The 21,425-nt window shown below is 40.0% G+C and overlaps 1 protein-coding gene across 1 annotated transcript in view; it reads right to left on the bottom strand.

Annotated features, from left to right (window-relative positions):
* DST (dystonin) overlaps positions 1-21,368 on the bottom strand; it is a 290,720-nt gene extending 269,352 nt beyond the window's left edge. Inside the window, exons 1-3 of the mRNA XM_041410734.1 lie at positions 21,140-21,368; positions 20,674-20,708; positions 4,878-5,066 (exon numbers count right to left, since the gene is read on the bottom strand). Coding sequence (XP_041266668.1) covers positions 4,878-5,066; positions 20,674-20,708; positions 21,140-21,320 — 405 coding nt within the window. The 5' untranslated portion in view covers positions 21,321-21,368. The remainder of the gene's footprint in view (positions 1-4,877; positions 5,067-20,673; positions 20,709-21,139) is intronic.
* Positions 21,369-21,425: the final 57 nt, after the last annotated feature.

Genomic DNA, 21,425 nt, shown 5'->3' with positions numbered 1-21,425 from the left:
GGTTCCTTGAGATATTTTTGAAAATGTTTAAGTTGTCCAGATGCTTAAATCTTGTTAAAAACTTTATGAAACCATCACCTAATAAACTGTCAAGACCTTCTCAAAATACCTATCAATATCTTTTAAGTCTTTGTCCTGATTTCAGCTGTGGTAGAGTTGTTTTGATTCCTAGCAGATGGTACAGTGCTGTGTTTTGGGTTTAAGGCAAGAGTAATGTGGATAACACACTGATGATTTAGTCATTGCTGAGCATGGCTGACACTACATCAATGACTTCACCTTCTCATGCTGCCCTGTCAGCACAAGCAGCAGGGAGGTGACACAGCTGACCCCAGCTGACCAAGGGGATGTTCCATACCATATGGCATCACGCTGAGCAACAAAACTGGGGGGAGCTGGCTGAGGGTGGCAGCCTCCCGTCCAGGGACTGGCTGGGCATCGGTCAGTGGGTGCAACTCCATTGGGCATCACATGTTTTGTACATTTTTTCATAATTATTATTATTTTCCCTTCCTTTTCAGTCTGATTAAACCTTTTCTCTAGCCACAAGTTTTACCTTTCTCTTATTCTCTTCCCCATCTTACTGGGGGAAGTGAGTAAACAGTTCTGTGGTGCTGTTTGTGTTTAGCTGCATGCCAGGCTAAACCATAGCTGTCTTAAAAATGAAAAATTGCAGTTCTTATTTCCATTTTTATATGGATTCACATGCTGAAGCTGCCCACACTGGGTTTTTTCACTTGTGATCTCCCAGATATCTGACCTCTGTCTGTTTTCCTTGTAGTGACTTGTAGTAATTCTGTACCTACTCCTAAGGAGCTAAATTGCTTCAGCAAAGGCCAGTCCTTAAATAGTTAGAAAAAGGTAAATTAGGAGACCCTGAGGAATACCTACAATCAGCAGTGCTTCTCAGGTCATTATTGGTCATCAGTTTATTCTTTGTAGGTTATCTCAGAGATACTTTTCTTTGTAACAATATTCACTAGTTAATCACCTCAATACATGCTGTTGCTACAGTTCTGGGGCAAAATAAATCATCTTTGGATGTGTAAAGTACAAGGCTTTTGAGTAGAAAGAGGACTGTCACATCTGCAAGTGAAGAAAACAGGTTTATTTATCATCCTGTCTCATCTACCATATCTTAGAGTGTTCATGACAAACAAAAGTGCAAATTTTTGTACTACATGTCATGATTGCAAATAACCCTGGTGGCTGCATGAGTCATTTAGGAGCCCTTGAAATCATTTAACAATGGAGATGTCAAAAGATGCTGCTTTGACAGGATCTCTTTTCAATTATTTTCATAGTCATACAAACATGGTTTGGCAGAGCTGTACACCTAACTGACCCCACAGCTCAGGAGCCACATATGTTTACACAAACTCAAGGCCACCTATGAATAACTTGCTGCATTTTATACTTTGCTTCAGAGCAGAAGCATTATTTAAAATATAGATAATATTTTCAAAATGCTTGTAATAGAGCCCTCAGTTTAAAATCTGCCCTGGAGAAGTATTGCTAGGCAGCAGCACACTCACAACAAGAGATTTTTGCATATCCTTCCACACCTTCAGAAAATTTAACAGAATCAGGTACCCAGTTTGTGAAAGGAGCAATATGAAACACTCCCTTGACTTGCATGCAATCACACCAACCTAAAAAACACAGTTCAGATTGTTCTCAAGAGTTCTCCATTGTGTTCAAAAATTCAAAGTACACATCAGTAGTAGGTATCTGTACTCTCCTCCATATGAAGCTGATGTAAAACTATAGAGAATATCAGCACAAATAATACAGCCACTAATGAGAGGGTGACCTAGAGGGAATGAGATATAACAATGTGCCCTACAAGGGGAAGCCTCAGCACTATGTTCATGTTGCACTACAGTAAGGTAAATAAAATGAAAATAGCTTACAAACTTTGTTTGGCAAGGATCAGTATTAGCACAAAATATATTTAATATCCCCATTAATGACCTGGAAGGTGTGAAAAACCAAATAAATTTTCAGAGAAAACTAATGTTCTATTTCTGCAAACATCTCCTCATGCAGATATTCAAGTGGAGTAATTATTGTCTTCAGCAGGATTACTCCCATCCAAACAATTACAACTAATTTAGTTCTGACAAGATCAGGAACAATACTGGAAAGATCTCAGATTGCTATGCAGGAAGTAAAAAATAATACAAGCAAATTCAGATAATTATAGCAGCCGCTAGGAAACTGCAAAACAAGATTTAGACACAACAAAACCAACCAAATAAAAAATAGTCTAACTTAGCAAGAATAAGAAAGCCTAGCATCAAAATATCCACCAAAGCCTTAAATGAAATATCTGAAAAGTCTTTATGCATATATCTTAATATTAAACCAAAACAGGCTAACACATTTCAGGACTTTAAATTTTGTTGGAGCAAAGAAAAAGCTTTCCCTAAGGTTCTTTTGTAGTTACCTTGGAGGTACTATTCTTGTCACAGAAAAAAGGGGACAAAAAGGCATGAGGAGGGAAAAAGAAAACCAAAAAGGAGAACTGTTTTATGAGGAGAAATTATATCTTCTGGTTAGCAGATATCATACAGGATGTTTTTCAAGCGATGACTCGGCAGAATATGGCCATAATGTAAACATCAAGACAACAGATTATTTATTTAGAGCGGTTCAAGTGGGCAGAGCTAGGAACATCAACGGGGAAAAGGGAAAGAAATTATGCAGATTAACAAGAGCATTTCTGGCACTGATTCATGTAAAACTGTACAAAGATGAAGGTCAAAAGTCTCTCAGCTTCAAGACATTGAGACTAAGTGGGATGAAGATGCAATACACTGCAGGATGGACATCCTGGTGACTGCCTGGAACTTCACAACACTGCAGTGATTTGTCATGGCAATGGCATAAACCTTACTCACCCTGTCACCATAGCATTAATAATACACTCAAAATAACTTACAGTGTCTATGAGAAATTAAATTGGCGACTTATGTTTTCTGGATTGTAGTATATAAAGATAATTTATTCTTTTTTGGTAGAAATGTGCATTCATCAAGGCTGTAGAAGGAAAAGCTATCAAAAGAACTGTATAAAAGATACACTGCAAAAGCAATTTCAAGAAAGTGACATAATGGTGACAGCACTAAGAGAAGTTTTGTCTAAATCTGGGATTTATCATCGTTTCACTGAAACCTAGGACACCCTGGGACACAGTGGTAGATCTTAGCAGACACAGCAGACACATGAAATTATACAAAAGTGAAATTATACAGTAAGACTGCACATTTTCTATTCTCATATTTTTTATTTTGCTGGTCCTTAAATCCCTGCCATGTTACTGACTTTTGGAAAAAGCAGGGCTTTCTTAGCATAACTAATCCATTCTTCCAAGCTTGTTATGCTGCTTACACCATTTCTACAGTTTTAGCTCTTGAATTCAGTGGCACTGATGCTCTTTTTCCAATGTTGGTAATCAGTAGCAATTGGTTACAGCCTCAGCAGTGACAGGCAGGCTTACCCTTGGCATAGGCCTACCATGGGAAAAAATATGAATAATCAAAGAAAAAAGGGAATAAAAAAAACCCCAAGAGGAGTGGTATGGAAAATAAGAGTTGAGGGTGGAAGAGGTGAAGGAAGGACAACAAAGCAGGGAAAGGACCAGAAGTGAATAATGAACAGAGGGAGCTGGTGGGAGTCTGGAGACTTAATATGAGTAACAGAGCTAGACAAAGCAGTCTAGAAAGTAAGATAGGATGGGAGTGAAAGGGAGATAGTTGAGAAGAAAGTGACAGCAGATCCTTTAAGAAGAGTAGAAGACAAACCCATCAGATCAAATTAAACACAAAAACGTGAGTAGTGTAAAATAAACCATAAATAGAAACATGAGAGAACAGAGGAAAATGGGGACTAGTGAAGTCAAAGCAGAGAAACAAATTCAGATAGTAGGTAAAAATTCTGGCAGTTGTTGGCAGCTATGGCTTTCTTTGCAGAAGTTGCTTGTTGTCTCAGGCAATGTAATTCCACTAGGGAATGCTTCCTCAAACCATCTCCAGAGCTCACTGATAGATGTTGTTGCTCAGTTAACACCAATCTAGGAAGGCTCAGTTAGGTTCCAGCAACTTCAAGATAATCTGGTTTAGGGTATGCTCAATAATTACCTCTTTAATAATACTGACTTTATAAAAGTTGTTCGAGCTCCCTGTCACAGAAAAGTACTTCAGAAAATGTGTCAAAGCAATGAGCTCTCATTAAAAAGAGAAATGCATTATGCCTGCAGGACAGAATAGGTCTTCATGCAAATTTACATTAGGAACTGCATGTCTCAACAAACTGTCATATTTCCATACTAAAAGTAGGTTATCAGTATTAAAATAACTGTGTGTAAATCAAGCTGAGGAGCAAAGAATTATGAGATGTGATCTAAGTTTTGTTGAGCAGAAAGATTATAAACACTGTATAAAGTAGAAGAGATTTCAAAATTGAATCTAGCGATGATATTTAATATAAATTTAGTTCAGTACATCTGTTAAATCTAAGAAATTTAAATAAAATGCACATTTGCTATAAAAATCCCTGTTAAGTAATATCACCATAAAATATAAAATTTAATATCTAATTTGATTATAGTCTATAGTCTAAATAACAGATTTTAAAAATCAAAATTCAAAAAACCCTCTTCAGAACAGGATTATTTTTTAGAGTTATGCATCAACATTAAATACAGTCTTCCCAACTTTTATTTGGATTTGCTGCTGAATATGAGAACTGAAAAGGTTTTTAAATTGAGGAAGAGAATACGAATAGCCCAAAAATTAGAATTATATTACATGCCCCTAAGTATAAGTGCTTTTATAATGGTGAGTGCTACTTATCCCTAAAGGTAGAATACTTACAGGTTTTCGAGTTGGGGTGACTTGAACAGAATGGTAAAATTCTGGTTGGACTCGGCTGCTTTTCTTGATTTTTCTTTTTCTTACAGAAGTTTCCTGCTCACTGAGGTGGTGAGCTTCCACTATGGGTTGTGTTTCCTCCAGGCGAGGTGTTACTCGTCTTCTGGCATGGCGAGGGCTTGATCGAAAGCCCTGCAAGAGAAAAAGGAATCATCGTGTTTGGCATCTCCCAAAATGGAGCTGTGAAACCACTACAAATTCACACTGGATCTTAACAACTAAAGGTACAGGCATGCTCACCTTAAATTAATATCCTGTCCCCATATTCTATATGTAACAATAAAGAGATGTTGCCAAGTGCTGTTAATATCACATCTGATTTATGTTGCTCAGTTATATGTATTATAGACACAGCCAGTAGCACTCCTGTTGCTTTTCTTTGGAACCTCACACTTTTACTTATTTATAACTAAAAAGTTCTAATTTAAAATTTATAATTAAAATTTTCCAGGTTAATTCTTGGCCTCGTGAGAAATGGTTTTAGGGAGCATAGGCTGAGCATGTGGACTTTTTTCCTGAGAATGAAAATGAAGAAAAATTGATAGGTGGCAACAATTATATCATCTCAGAAATATGGGGATATTTGGCCAAATTAATAAACTCAGGAAAAGCTGCCCTTCAGAAATGCTGTTTTAGAGGTTTTCTGGGAAAACCTCTGAGCATCATCCAGAATGGCTCATGGCCTTAGAGAATTTCATTCCTTTAATGGCAACATGTATAATGCTATCCCTTTATTGCTACCTGCAGAGCATTTACAATGAGCATTCTCTCATTTCACCGAGTCCCCTCATGAGCATGCACAAGTCTGACAAGGGCCATTTGTACTGAACACAATGTTGGTTGATATTAAACTTGGCCAAGTTGTAAATACTCATTCACTTAGTCATATCAGCTTTCAGAATAGGTGAGCCAAATCTGTCCTTAGTGACAGTCTGTAGTTTAAGGACTATATTTCTTTTCAAAACCAAGAATAATTTTCTATTTTCCTAATTTCCTAATTTTCTACTTTCTTTTTTCTTCTAGCAGAATACCTGCTGAAGTCCTTACGCAACAAAGCCAGCATTTTAGAATCCAACTTCTGCAAGGTTAGATTTCAGATAAAACTGCAGAAATCTATGCTGTGAATCTAAATATCCTGAATTCCTGCCAGCAGAAAACTAGTGGGAGCAGTACATTTCCATATAAATCTGCTGTTCTTTTGCTCCCCCCCTCCATTAGCTTTTGGGTTTTGTGATTTGTTTTGCCTTTTTTGTTGTCATTTTAGTTAGGAAATCAGCACAGAAGAGTTGTGCTAAAATGCTGTTATGTTGGTAAATTGAAATAATCAAAAGTATGGCTCTGTGAAAACTGGATTTCCTCCACTAATGTTCATGAGACTGTAAGGGAAGACAGTGCCTGTCCTGGACACTCAGATGGACAGAGAAACAGCTATCTTCATTATTTAAATGCATTCCACATTAAGTAAATATACACTTAAACAGCAAAAAGACACAAACACACATTTACATACACATGCTAGTAATTGCTATAAACACACATTGCATGCAACAGATGATGTAAAGAGATTGAAGTGGAAAGGTGAAGTAACTTCCAGGGAACAAACTTCTACACATGAACACTGGAGAGGAGGGACAGAAATAGAGCCCAAATCTACTTAGTCAGTCTGGGAGGCTCACGTTATGCAGTGCATCAGGGCTGTGAAGTACATTTGATGCAAAGGTAGAGCCAATGTTTCCTGAATCTTTTTTATGATCCCTCCTCCTCTACAGAAGCAATGGAACCATTCAGAGTTTGGGTAAGGACAGACCTTGGCACCCCATGTCTGAATGGAAGCAGCACCCTGCCCATACCGACCAAACAAGCAGTACAGTGGAAGCCACTGCAGACCTGGGCAGATTTAGAAGGATCTGCAAATATTCCAGGGTGTCAGTCTGAGACTCTGCCACTCTATTGCATCAGATCATTGCCCCATTTTCTTTCTGCACTGTGAAATAGCTGACAGATACTTAAAATGTATCATTCAACATGATACTAGGGACTATTCGGGATGAGAAGGAAAAATACAACTCAGGGAGCCTGCTATAGCCGGGCTTACTGCTCGTGGAAATGTTCTTTTAGAAACAGAATGCTAGTGTGCATCAGGGATTATTCCATAGCAAGTGAAAATATTCCTTAAGGCACCTAAACACTCAGCAGATCTATTCCAAGTTCTGAAATCAGAATAGATTTTCTAAATGTTAAATGCATTATGGTTTATTTACGTGAGGGCCACTGGCCAGAGCCTTGTGATGTACCCTGCACTGCTCCCTCGCCACACTCCCATCCCATTAGCTGGATAAAACTCTTCAGGAAAGTATGTTTATGTAACAGAAGAATTTGATAGAAGCTAAGCAGCTCTAAAAGTGCTTAGAAACACATGCCAAATAGGGATTTAAGTATGTGGGTCTGTCTCACCAAGCGGCTTCACTCAAAATATGTCTGGCTTTATTGACTATTATGTTTCAATATGAAAAAGTCACCTGTGATTTCCAGAAAAATCTGTTTATAGACAATGTTTCACCTTGACATTTTCTGTATTTTTTTTCACTTTTGTGGTTTATTACTAGCAAGAAAATGGGATCTTTATCTCTTTAAGAGCTCATCTGCTTCTGTTTGCTGAGGCTCACTCTTCCCTTGAAGTCATAATCTGCCTTCAGTATCACAAATAGTTGCTGTGAGGAGGATTATAATGTGATAAAGGCAGAGGATCATGATTTCAGGTGGAAAATTAATTCTGTATCTACAAAGATAATGTTACAAGGGCAGAGCCCTCAGACCAAATCTCAAAATGCTTACTCATTCCTGCAATGGGACTTTGCCAGAGCAAAGACGCAAATCCAGAGAATTTCAAAATTTGGTAATCAAAAATGAAGACAGGAGGCAAAAGTGATGTAACATATGGAAGCTGCTACTCCTATGCTCAGTGCAAAATTAGTGTGCCTGGTGATTCCTTCTAAACAGTAAAATGAACAGAAGCTTTTTGTGTTATCTGTGTTATTTATCCCTCAGTTTAGTCCAAAATTAAAAACATCATAATAATACATCAATCAAAATAAAAACCACGGAAATCACAAAAATATTTGTTTGGCAATGACAGAACTATTTTAGATGTCAAGTCAGTGCTCATAGATGAGCTTAAAAGTGTTACAAAATGCTCAGGGAAGCACAGTACACCACCTGAGACCAAATCACCAAGGAAAAGTTGGAGATTTTAAAATCACAGGGAAATTACAACGAGGTTGCTCTAACACAGTTAAGCAATTTGTAGTTTCCAGTATCATGTGAATGCTGTGTCACTGGGCAATGAAAACCTTGTCTTGTTCTTTGTGCTGGGAGGGAGTTGCTCATTCCCAGAACCTACTGCCTGACTCATTTTTGTGCCTGTAAAATTCTGAACAACAAGGCAAACCAAACAAAACTTCAAACATGTATTTTTAGAAAACCTGTCTTCCAAATACCAAAATAGCTGCACAAAGGTTTACACTAAAATAATCTTCCTTAAAGAAACAACTCATATGACCACCAGAACCAGTTTTAGACATATCAGAGGAAGACACAAGGCCAATTGAAGCTGGAATTGTCTTCTCTGCAAAAGCATTCATGTGCATCCTTCCAGTTAGAGTCTGCTGGAATCCAGGAACTGTGATCTTCCTAATCTGAGTCTACAGCAAACAGGAATGGAGAGGTGTCTCTGGAAGCTGTTGCAGAGCCAAAGGCTAGTTCACCTGTATCAAGTGAGCTTTTCTGTATGAGGAAGCAGTCTGGGGAGATCAGCCTCTTTTAGCTGAAATTCATCCTTTTAAGTCCTCTCTCAGTGTTGGGGGTTTTATTTGTTGTTTGGTTGGGGTTGGTTTGTTTTTTGTTGTTGTTGTTGTTTAGTTCGTTTTTTTTTCTCTTGGATGAGGTGTCATAATATTAAAAGAACCTATTCTGTTTATCTTTATACCCAAATCAATGAATGTTGCCAGCCTGGCCACAGCATGCCAGAGCACACTGTGTAAAATTACTTTCACAATAAGGTGTTCAGTAAAACATATCTTACCCAGCCAAGTTTTAACTTCACAGCTCTGATTTAGCTCTGACTAATTCCTTGTCTATAGAAACATGTGGGTTTTCTCTGACCAAAATTCAGCAGACATCCCCTCCCCAGGTGACCCTTTGAGCCACCAAAGCCAGCAGGTGAGATGAGCCACTCCCTCACAGCACCTGTTTCTCTCCATTGGGCACACCCAGAGCCCAGACTGACCTCATAACTCACACACATCATACTGTGAGTATCCAAATTAAACAGGATGGATCAGACCCGTGGTGACTAGGTTTTGGTCTGCCTCCAATCTGGTATCCATCATTCCACATTTTATCATCAGACTTCCTTTTATTTTTCTGCTTCTACATGAAATTAGTCTCTTCCATCAGTTTTTTTTCCTGTGAGAGTTTCATATTTCCTCATTCACGGATATCACTCATGATGGATGCCCATAATTCAGTACAGTACTCTTATAAATTCATATTACTGATATATATACCAGTAGCACATGTTTTTCTGTTCTGTTTAAACATTTCCCTTCCCATCTCCTTTCCAACGAGGCTACACATCTGAAAGTAGTCCTCACTGAACTGTTAAAAGTAATTCAAAAGGCCCTTTCTGAAAATCATAAACCTAAAAATTAAGAACATGGCTAAAGACTTTTCTCTGTAATATACTCAACCTTGCATTTGTTAACAACATCATATGTAATTATTTGCACCATTTCTTCAATATGGTCTGCTGTTTGATATCCAAATATGTAATACTCTGCTGTCCTTGTTGTGTTTTTTCTTGTTCTCATTCCTAATTCATTCCTCATATAAAACAGGAATTTGAAATTTCCTTAAAAACTTGTCTAGCTTTTGCTTTTATTTAAATTTACAGATAAGAACAATTGAATAATGTATTGAACCTTTTTCTTTCACTGTCTTAGTTTTTCTGTATTTATTTTTAATTCTTTTTCTGATACTTTATTAGCACCAGATGAATACATCAGTGCTACCAGTGTGCATTATTGCTTTAGTGATATAAATCTCTGACTCCTCCATTCTTTCAATGTGCAATTGTATTAATTCACCAGATCCTTATCCTCTCCATTCTAGTTTCTACTAGCCCTGGTGCCTTCATCATACGTTATCTCTATTTTTATGCTTGATAAGGAGCCATATTCAGTTTTCCTTTTTTCCAGTGTATAAGTATTTTACATAGAATATATTGGTTGTCAGAATTCTATCTTGGGACCCAACCTTTACAGCCAGTATGGGTTTTTGGAGTCAGTAAGCATTAACATCAATAGAGGTAAAAGTGCATTATCTGATGTCCAGCTGAAGTCAACAGAAATCTTTGCTGGACTGCAGCCCAGCTTACCTTCTGGCAGAACTTCAGTAAATCACAGAGAAAGTAACACTTTCAGTAAATCAAAGAGAAAGTGCTAGCTAGCATTAGGCCACAGTTCAGTGACAGCAAAACTCAAGGGTGTTTGCAAAGGCCTTTGCAGATATTTGAGTAATTCCTGTAGATGAAGGTGCACTAATAAATATCAAAGCCAAAAGGAGCTTAATTAGGATATCCAGATTTGTGTTCTTGCTTTTAAGGTTTCTGACAGTGTTGTTTGTGCATGAGAATTGTCATCTGTTACCATTGTCAACTAATGGCCTCAAGAAATAGCCTTCAAATTGCCAGTTACCACCTGTTTAAATCTTGGAAACTTTCATGTTTACACAACCCACAGCATCTTAGGGCCTGCAGACATTACTATGGGTAGCATCAAATCCTTCTCAAGATGCTGGCATTCTACAGACAGGCTGAAATAGAATTCAGCCCTATAGTTGGAGAACCTACTTCAGCTAAAATGGCAGGTTTAAATTAAATAACTTTATTGTATGAAATTCCACTGCACACTGAAAGAGAAAAATTTGAGATTCTTTCTGTTACATAGAAAAACATTTAGGTATATATGTGTGTATATATATATATATATACACACATATATGGATATATCTATGAATCCAAACTGTAAGAACAGTTCTAAATTAAAAAGTGGCCAAGATTGCATTATGTCTCTCCTTCCTCTTTCATAGAGATTCCCATCCCAAATATTATCAGTTTACAAAGAACCAAAAAAATCCCCACAACATTTATTTAACTGCCATGTCTGCAAGTTCCACCCAAAATCCAATATTCAATCTAAGTTCTCCAAGATATTTATAGTAAAGATGGCTAAGTAATGTAAGGTGTAAATTTTCTATTCCAGGAAGATTACCTACACTCACTGAGTGTATTACTTATTACTTACACTGAGTGTATTACACTGAGTGTACACAGCTGCATCCACCCAAGGAGGATGCCACTGTATTTGTTCTATTTTGATTCTATCAGAACTAAAAAAATAGACTGCAACCTTTTTTTTTGTGTGGTTCTCTTATTTTTTTTTTAATCTTACGAAGGGTTACTCCTATAAAGACCTGAATCGAGATTTAAAACATAAAATATAAGATTTTACATTCAATTTCTCATTCCACTTACTCATTAGCAAGCTTTCACTGATGCTGCTTTGCATGCCTTATGTTTATTTTAGGAGATATTATTCTTATCTTATAAAATCTAAACTCTAAGCAGTGCTGGAACCATTTCTCAGATATTGAAGACTGTGATTTGGCACATGCAACATTCCAAGATAAGTCCACACGTTCAAAGGCATTTAAAGCAATTGCTTTTTACATAACCTGAACAAGATTACTTTCCCAACCAAATTTATGAAATAGAACATCAATAATCTGCTTTCCAGTTCCTAATCAGGCTCGTCCATGTAAATACATAGGAGTCCTTGTCTTTAGGTATTTAGGAGTCCCTAGGTTTAGGTGTGAATTTAGGACACAGTGTCTAATAACCCATTATAAATTACATTGCTGTTTAACATGAAATGCTTGGTTTTTCCTGTCGTAAGGTCAGGATTCCTATCAAAGCACAGGTGAGTTGTAACATTAGGAAGATCTGATGATCTGCAAGCAAACAGCCAAATGGCACTCCCAGTCATGCCTCAAGGTACCCTTTCAACACTCTTTCCTGTCTAAAGCCACAGAGGCTGGCCTTTTCTCCAAGCAGCCCTATGGCTCTCTGACAAGAAGGCTTGCAGCTCTCCAGGAGATGGCTTGTCCCAGTTCCTTCCCTGTTACCTCAGGGCACTGCAAGCCTCCCTAGGAAGGGAACAATTATTTAAGAAGAAAAAAATCAGTGTACTGCTTGATCAGTGGTCTGCAAGGGAAGGTTTAATTTAAGATATACCAGCACATTCCCCTAGCATGTCCCCTTTCCAGCCCTGCTTCCTCCATTTTCCATCTCTTCATGTCTCCTCATCTTGGGCAGTGTCCAGTATATATCAAGGATCTGCCAGAAGACATTAGCTTAAGATATTAAAAATATGGTAAGAAGCTGAATAAGAAATAACAGAGATTGCTAAACCATAGCAGTGCTGCCAAACATCTAATACAAAGAGATTACTCTCTTTCGTCCAATGTGCTTGTTTGAAACACAAACTGGTAAGAGAATATATCCCACCACAGCATGTGAAGATGTGTCTGTACTTTTTAAATTATAAAATAGATGCATAACTGATGAGAGACTTTGCAGGAACATATTATAAAAAGATAACTAAGCTAGAATTCAGGTATCTATTAAGATAACTAGATTCAGATACCAACAACATACCTGGACAAGTCTTTACTTCCTGTTATCACAAATAAAAAATTTAGTTGACACATTCAGTGAGGCTTGAAGAACCATTCAGCACATCCTGGAGCAGACATCAACACTAGGTCAGCTGAGCAGTTCTGTAGACTATAATCTGTAAATGCCTACGGTGAGCTTGTTGGGCTGCATAAGGGGATGCTGTTTTTACAAACTCACTTTCCAGCTCCTACCTTCATGTGAAGGAAGGTAGTGGAGGCAGATCAGAAGAGAACTTGGTTGTATCATTTTGTTCTTTCTAGAACAAGGAAGAAGGATAAATACAATACCTCATCCTGACATGATTATGTATTTCAGTGCTATCAATTAAGCCTGTAGGATCTGTGCTTCACTTCCAGTCTGCTCTACTACCTACCCCACCATCCTGAAGCAGAGTGCTGTATTTAAACAGCTGAGTGGACAGGGGAGATAAGGACATTGGCACAACTTGCAAGAAAAGTGCCTTTGCCCAAACATCAAATGCAGTTAGTTTCTGTAGCTGATATGGTGTTTTCACACTTCAGCCACAGCTCATGTTTCATTCCCACTGATGAGTCAGGAACAGCAAAGCTCTGACTCTCCTTGATGCAAGGCAGTAGGGCACAAGGGAGCCCAGCAGGGGCTCAGACACTTTGGGTACAAGTATCCAGATAACAAGTACCCAGGCTGGCTGCTGAACCAGAAGCACAAGGAATAAGCCCAAAACCAAGGCAGCTTTGCTAACACTAAGCCAAGATCAGCTGTCTGCGCTGTGAGCCTGACATGCCAAAGCATCTCTGCCACACAGTGCCAAGTCCTTGCCCCGGGAGGCTGGAGGAGCCCACGTGCCCACTCTCCAGAGCCTGAGACCCCTCCGGGCTGCAGAGCATGTGGAGCAGGGAGAGCAGCTGCAGCCCTGGCTGGTGTCCTCTCACGTCTGACATGGCCAGGCCCCAAAAAGCCAGCTCAGCTGAATCAGATCCTACATGGAAACATCAAGGTGACTTCACCCTGTGCTCTGCACATTCTTCCATGGCATATCAAAGGTGCCTCTATTTAAAACAGTCTGGGAATGGAAGACAGTGTGAGCGAGGCTTCCATGCCTAAGGAAAACACACGCAAGAGCCCTGGAGCAGCCACAACTCCAAGGGTCGTACTACCCTTTTCATCTGGTGCTGTCTTGCTTTAATACCCTCAGTCTAAAGAGCTAAGCTGTTCCTGCAGGAACTTCCACAACCTGATCTGTCACCCTTTTAATCTAACTGCAATAGCTGAGAAATCAATGCAGATGATTAAGCTTTTCTGAGCAGTGTGTGATCTATGGAGGCCTGTATGATCCCTTCTGTCTGTGTAAGAACACTTTCTACGGGATATGTGGTAATACATGTGCTCACTGCAAGTATGACCTCAGCTATTCTAATTCATGGTTTCAGTCTGAGGTTTGTTTAGGGCAAAAGGCAGGAGCTAGAAGTTCCCATTCTGCACACGTGTGCAATGTGTCTGTTAACAGGCAGATGGCCACAAGCTGTGCTCCCCCTGCATCCCTGTGAAATCAGGGTTCTGCTTGTGTGTACAGGGAGCGTGCACTGAAATGGCACACAACACTACTGAACTGCAGCTCATCTAAAACCCACATTTCCAGAGACAGCAGCAGATACTGAGAAACATGGATAGCTAAATACTTACATGATAGCCATGAGGTTGTTGGCATAACTGTATACGAATGGGAAACTAAAGAGTAAGAAGAGCTTTTATGAGGTAGTGTATCTTTACGCAGTGGTTTTCCCAGTCCGGCTAGAGAACCATGAGGATGTGTTCACTTATAAAGCAGGTCCCAGGACCATGCCTGACCACTGATGTGGACCATAACACAATGTCAGTACTTTTTTAGGTCACTGGTGGAGCTCAGAGGTGATTCCTTCAGTATTTCAAAGCTCTGCAGACCATCAGAATCCAGAGCAGAGATGCAGACAAGGCTATATAAACACATCTGTCATTTGTACACTACATTGTAGTACAGAGTAAAAGTACCCAAGTTAACTTCTCTGGAGTTAGTTTAGCTCAGCACTCGAGCAGTCTGACTGCAGCAACCAGACAAATCCTATGTATTTGGTGATACAAACAGGCTGTTCCTCAGCACAGACCGATGCTTGTGGGCTATCTAAAGGCACCACTGCTGTGACTAAAGCTGACAAAGAGTGATAGACAGATGACATATAGTAAACTAAATCTCAGTGATACCTAGTTTGCCATGTGACAGCTCAGTGTGGCACACTCTGTCTGGGCCACATTATTTGATATGTTATGAAAAATGGACAGAACAGTTTGTCCTTATACAGTGTAACCTGTATTTATAGGTCTTCATTCATTCCTATACGTAAGTGCTCTCATACAGCTAAGAAAACAATTTATTTTTTCTCTCATTTATTTTCCTTTGAGCCTGTTCCTTAACTCTTAGACAGCTAATGGAAAAACAGTTTAAACATCCTGAGGGAAATAATGTCAAACACAAAGGTAAAATATTTTCAGGCTGATTCAACTCTGTAAAGACAATGATACATCCTTTCAATAGGTGAATGAATGAATGTATTTTGCTGGCTAGTCCTGTACATTTGTGGTGCTTATTGGATGCACTCCCTCCAATCAAACAGAAAACTCAAATTCAGCTTGGAGGGTCTGCTGATTTCTTCTTTCACTGGAGCTGTACAGATCTAGAGCAGTTTATAAATAACTGCAATGCTCAGTATGAATTATGGTGCAACTCTTCAAAGACTGTTCATTATTGTTTTGTAAGATAACTAGAACCGTATTTTTAGGTAACTGTCTCACAATCAGCCTCAGAAGGGGCATGATTGTGGCAAAGGTACACTTAGGGATAAGGTTATGAACAATTTTCTGGACATCTGTGTTGACAAAGTGATATATACATTTCCCAATGTACATTGTTGTTCTATAGCATTGCACCCATTGTACCATAATGGATGATTTAAAAAATCCATTTGCTCTTAAAAAACAACATCAATCTTGGACGAACTATATCACTACCAGACCAGTCACAACAATACAGAATCACAGAATGACTGGGTTGGAAGAGACCTTCAAGATCATTGAGCCCAACCCATGCCCCAACACCTCAACTAAACCACAGCACCAAGTGCCACATCCAGTCTTTTCTTAAACACATCCAGGGATGATGACTCCACCACCTCCCTGGGCAGACAATTCCAGTACTTTATCACTCTTTCCGTGAAAAACTTTTTCCTAATATCCAACCTACATTTCCCTTAGCACAGCTTAACATTGCGTCCTCTGGTCCTGTCTGTTGCTGCCTGGAGAAGGAGACCAGCCCCCACCTGAGCACAGCTACCTTTCAGGAAGCTGTAGAGAGAGATAAGGTCACCTCTGAGTCTCCTTTTCTCCAGGCTAAACACCCCCAGCTCCCTCAGCCGCTCCTCACAGGGTTTGTGTTCCCAGCCCCTCACCAGCCTTGTTGCCTCCTCTGGACTCGCTCAAGCCTCTCAAGGTCCTTCCCAAACTGAGGGGCCAGAACTGGACACAGCACTCAAGGTGTGGCCTCACCAGCGCCCAGTACAGGGGGAGAGTGACCTCCCTGCTCCTGCTGGCCACACTATTCCTGATATAGGCCAGGATGCCCTTGGCCTTCAGCAGGGCACACTGCTGGCTCATGTTCAGCCGGCTGTCCAGCCGCACCCCCAGGTCCCTTTCTGCCTGGGCACTGTCCAGCCTCACTGTCCCCAGCCTAGAATGCTGCAGGCGGTTATTGTGGCAAAATGCAGGACTCAGCACTTGGACTTATTAAACTTAATCTTACTGGATTCTGTCCATCCATCCAACTGCTCCAGGTCTCTCTGCAGGGCCCTCCTTCCTTCCAACAGATTGACACACGCTCCCAGCTTAGTGTCATCAGCATATTTACTGATGAAGAACTCAATCCCCTCATCCATGTCATCAATAAGAATATTGAAATAGACTGGATACGTACAACCTTGTAGCAACTGTTCAGTGTACCAAAATGAAAATGTGGGGTCTGCAAAACTCAAACCACCAAATGTTAATCCTTTGCTACAGACATGGCTAACACACACTGCCAGCCCTCACAGTCTGTCTTTCACAAAGGGTCAACTCCTATTTACCTTACTGGTGTGTTTAGTCCCACCTGGGTTATGTGAAGTCAGAATTTACAGTGGACTGTAAAACTTGTACTGATTTGTTTCCTAGTAGTTTTTGACCTGTCTCAGTGGAAGCATTCACAGGAAAGTTGCCCAAAATACGTGAGTCAAAATTAAATAAATACAAAGTGATACCATGTTGCTTATGACTACCCACTGGCACTGGGTAGTCATACCTTCAGTTCCTGAGGTTATAGTATCCCTAATATCCTAAGGTAAAGGAAAACTGTGAAGCTCAGTGAAAATTTCAGGCAAAAGATTTATAAATCTAGTCATTTTTCCTCAATAATATGAAAACTGCTACTTTAGCAATTACCACAATTATCCCTTCACAATCTCATAAAACCCAACCCTTTATAGATCCTGAATGAGAACCTTCCTTTTCAACAGTTCTTACCACCAAATCAAAAGACATTAAGAATTATACCATTCAGATTCATTCCTTCCAGCCTAAGGGCTAGAAGCTTACTTCCCTTTTAATTGAAAGGTAAAAATCTCACATAATCCAGTGACTCCAGAGGCTTCAACTATGAGGAAAACTAATTCAGAAAGAAATTTAAATCACAAGAAGTGGCAACACCAATACATTAAGCAATGCTTTTAAATTGAAAGGTACAGGAGACTTTCAGACCTCTTTCTAAGGCATAAAATTATAAACATTGAAAGATGTCAAGCCCAAGCCCACAAAGGACTCAAGAGAAAATTCCTCTGCTTCATGAAAAAAACAACTTCTATAAAGAACACAAGAAGAATAAAATTAGTGAATCATTTATAGCCTTTACATTTTTCAATAATAATAATAGTAGGCCAAATAATGGATCATAGTCCCTACTTTGGTAAAACTCTCACTGAGTTATACTGTTATTTTGGTGTGGTTTTGGTTCAGCATGGACATTTCATTCTACAACTGATTCTCAAAGTGAAGACAGACTAGTGCAAACAACTACATCAAAGTCTGATGTGTCATGCAGCAATGAATATTTCTGTTGGAAATTTACTTGTTTTCTTTTTAAAGCAGTGGCATATCTAGGTCTCCCTGAGATTAGGAACATTAACTATTCTGGGTGTGATTCCTTTGTGACTTCATGGAATTTCTGTAGTGCCGGGGGAATGGAAGAATCTTAAGAGCAGTTACAGTCATAATGAACCTGAGGACTGTAAATAAAAGAATATATTAAAATTAGGCCTGACAAACTTCAGATGGTAGCAAGTGTTGGTGGGGAGGTGGAGACAATTATGGTATTATCTCAAGAGAACTCTCACATCTTCCTGGTTAATATTTTCTGTTATTAAGCACCTCTAACAAAGACAAAGACAGACTTTCACCTACTTTATATTCATAATGATTCATGCAAATTTATCTCCTTTTGAGGCAGGGGGTCAAGTGTTTAAGTTCATTCTATAATAAGTAATATCTGCATAGACTTCTGATGTACTATAATGAGGCATGTTTTGCAGAGACATTAAAAATCAAGGCCCACAAAAATGAACTATTTGTGGATTCAATTCACCAGTGGCATATAAAATTCAAAACAGAAGGACTGAAAAGATAATAAATACATTTTCAAATTTTGTATCTACCCTCCCATAGTATGCAGTCTTATTTTTTATTGTGTGGTTCAGTATTAAAAGAAAAGGATTCAATAATTCTTACTGTATATAGACAATGAAGGCATGCACTATGAGAGCTGTGGCTGTGGCAAAAAATCTCAACATAAATTTGCACACTTCTGTTTTTCCAAATATAAGGCTTTCCTGGCAGGCAGTCAATCATGCAGGAATTGCCAAGGCTCTGTAGATAGGGCAATTATAATTCTCTGTGCACTGCTGCTAGACCACCTGCACGTTCACATGTGATGGAAGTCAGATTGGAACCCAGCTCTCAGGAGATGAATGCCAACCCACTGCTATTTACTATCAGCCTGTTTTTCATTATCTTTTATTCTAATTAAGAAACACTATTTATAACTACACCTGACAAGCAGCTAAGCATGCTGGAAACTAGCAGATGTACCTTGTGCAATAAAACTTGGAATTGAGATATTACATTAATTTTGGGGGTGGGGGGATTATACAAAGCCCATATTTTCATGTATCGTGCTTTGCTTTCAGCAACATCGTATTGCAGTTGGAAGTGCATAATGTTTTGTGATGATATGGATAGAGAATGTCAAATTCTGCTTCAGATATTGTTTCCAATATTTTTATTGGAAGTACGCCTGTAGTTTTTTCATTAATGAATTCTATTAGATTCATTAAAATAACATCTTACTTGAAAAAATATTGGAAAATAAAAATTTAATGAAGTCAAATGAGTCATCATTTCTCTATCAACAGTCTCATCAGAAAACGAAAGGAAAAACAGTTCTACCACTTATTTAAAAGAACAGTTTAGACCACTAGCTGCAGTATTACTCCAGCTAAACAAAATACAGAAAATTATGAAAGAATATAACAGTTACTCTAGCATGTTTCACTTAATGGAAGCTTATAGGAAATATTTTAAATTCATCTGCTTCTGAATGGATGACAAACAAATAACCACACGCTGAAGCAACAAAAATAAATTACTCTGCCAACTTCCCTCTCAAGTGTCACCATGCAGGATGGCATGTATTTCAAAACATTAAACTTCATCTCCACCTAGGCTCAGGACTGAGTGAATTTTACATGGAAACCAAGCATTTCATACTGGATAAACTAAATAGTGAAAAAATATTTTGATTTCCAGTGGTACACATTTGTTCACTTTACTGGAGCACTGGTGAACAACAAACTCAGACTTTTCATGGTTTAAGACAGGATACTCCCTATGGCATCTTCTTTTTGTGGTGGTGCTCAACAAAAGTTGAGAATTTAAAACTAATTGCCAATATAAACCATGCTGCAAAAACGTATCCCATGCACACTTTTGAAAACATTAGTCATAATTGGATCATTTTCACACCCACAGCAGGGTAAGGCAAAATGCAAATTATTTTAAAACAAAATATCATTTGAGGGCAAAACTGCCTCTCAAGGCTTTCAGAATAATAGGCAATGGCATGAAGATATGCCTTAAATCAATAGCAGGAAACCAGGCAAGAGAAATAGCTAGACAGGAGCTCTACAGGGCAGCATGGAAACAAAGTGGGTACTAAAACAAATATTATTTTTCATATTTTCCCAGCAATTATGCTCCTCATCCAGAATCCCTAGGAAGTGCCTGAGGTTTTTGTTATACTTCCAGCACTGGCATGTAAGAGTTTTGATTCCCCTGACCTCTGAATACAAAGTCACACACCGAGGTCCCTGCCAAGCACGCTTGTAGTCTGGATCCTTCTGGGATCTCCCGCGGCAACATCGGAGGGAGGCAGGCAACTTCCCTGGCAAGGGGCAGGGCGCAGGTGAGGGCTGTGGGCACAGCAAGCGAGCAGAGGCTCCGCAGCCACCAAAGCCAGCGGCTCTGCACGTATTTACAGCGAGGTCAATAACTGAGCTCAGAGCTGCTTTTGGGCACAGGGAGGACTGGCACGTACAGTAAGCACAGCTTTTCTCCAAGTAACCAATTCCTTTGGGAATGACACGAATCGGCAGGCCGGTTAGGGTAACACAGATGAAGAGCTCATTTTGTGTTGGGAAGGAAAAAAAAACAAACCAAGAGATGAAAGAGGACATTATGTTTTTCATGCAAAATGAAAAGTTTGCTATGTGATTTCACTAACAAAAGACCACGACAATATGTACTCGGGTAAAGAGAACAACTTCTGACCTTGAAATTGCGTGCTAAATAAATTACCTCAGAGCGAAAGTGATGAGTTCTCATGACAGCATCTGGAAGGGAAGCAGAAAGACACACAGCTCCACCAGCTGCACCTCGCATTTCGCCCCGGCTAACGGGTTTACCCCAACACTCGCCCTTCGGCGCACACTCCGGGACGGCTCTGGCCCTCCAGGCACAGCCGGCAGCTCCGCCCGGCATTTATATTTAATTCATCGGGAAGAAGTTCGGCATAAAGTTCTGCTGCGCTTTGACAGACGGGGAGGGCTGGGGGGCTTTCCAGCCTCTCACCTCTCTCCCTCTAGCCGAGGTTTCGCTGAGGGGATGGGTGGAGACAAGGCTGCCGCAGTCCTGGGCTCGGCTTGAATTTTCTTTAAAGCCTTTGCCCGGCTAAACCGTGCCACGGCGGCCCTCCGCCGGCAGAAAGCTGGGGATGGGCCGGGGACACCCCCCGCCGCCCTCAGGGAGCGGCAGCGTCTCTTACCTCGGCTCCTTGAGCGACCTGAAAAGACGGATTTGATGGGATGCCTCCCTTTCTGGAGCCTGCGGTGCCAGCAGCAGAAGAATAAAATCGTGGCAATGGTCCCCAGCAGCAGCAGGAGCAAGAAGAGGGCGCACTGGATGCTGTAGGGTCTCAGCAGCACCAGGAAAGCCGCGGCAATCATGGCTCAAGCGCCCGGCTGCCCCTGTGCGTGCGCGGGTCTGCGGCGAGCGGCGGGGGGCCGGGCAGCGCCGGGCAGCCTCTCCCCCCGGCAGCGGGGCGGGCATCG

This window comes from Onychostruthus taczanowskii, unplaced genomic scaffold, assembly GCF_017590055.1.
Source record: "Onychostruthus taczanowskii isolate IOZ18803 unplaced genomic scaffold, ASM1759005v1 scaffold33, whole genome shotgun sequence".
Taxonomy (NCBI): domain Eukaryota; kingdom Metazoa; phylum Chordata; class Aves; order Passeriformes; family Passeridae; genus Onychostruthus; species Onychostruthus taczanowskii.
The sequence above is the reverse complement of the archived record's forward strand: the minus strand, read 5'-3'. Positions and strand labels throughout refer to the sequence as shown.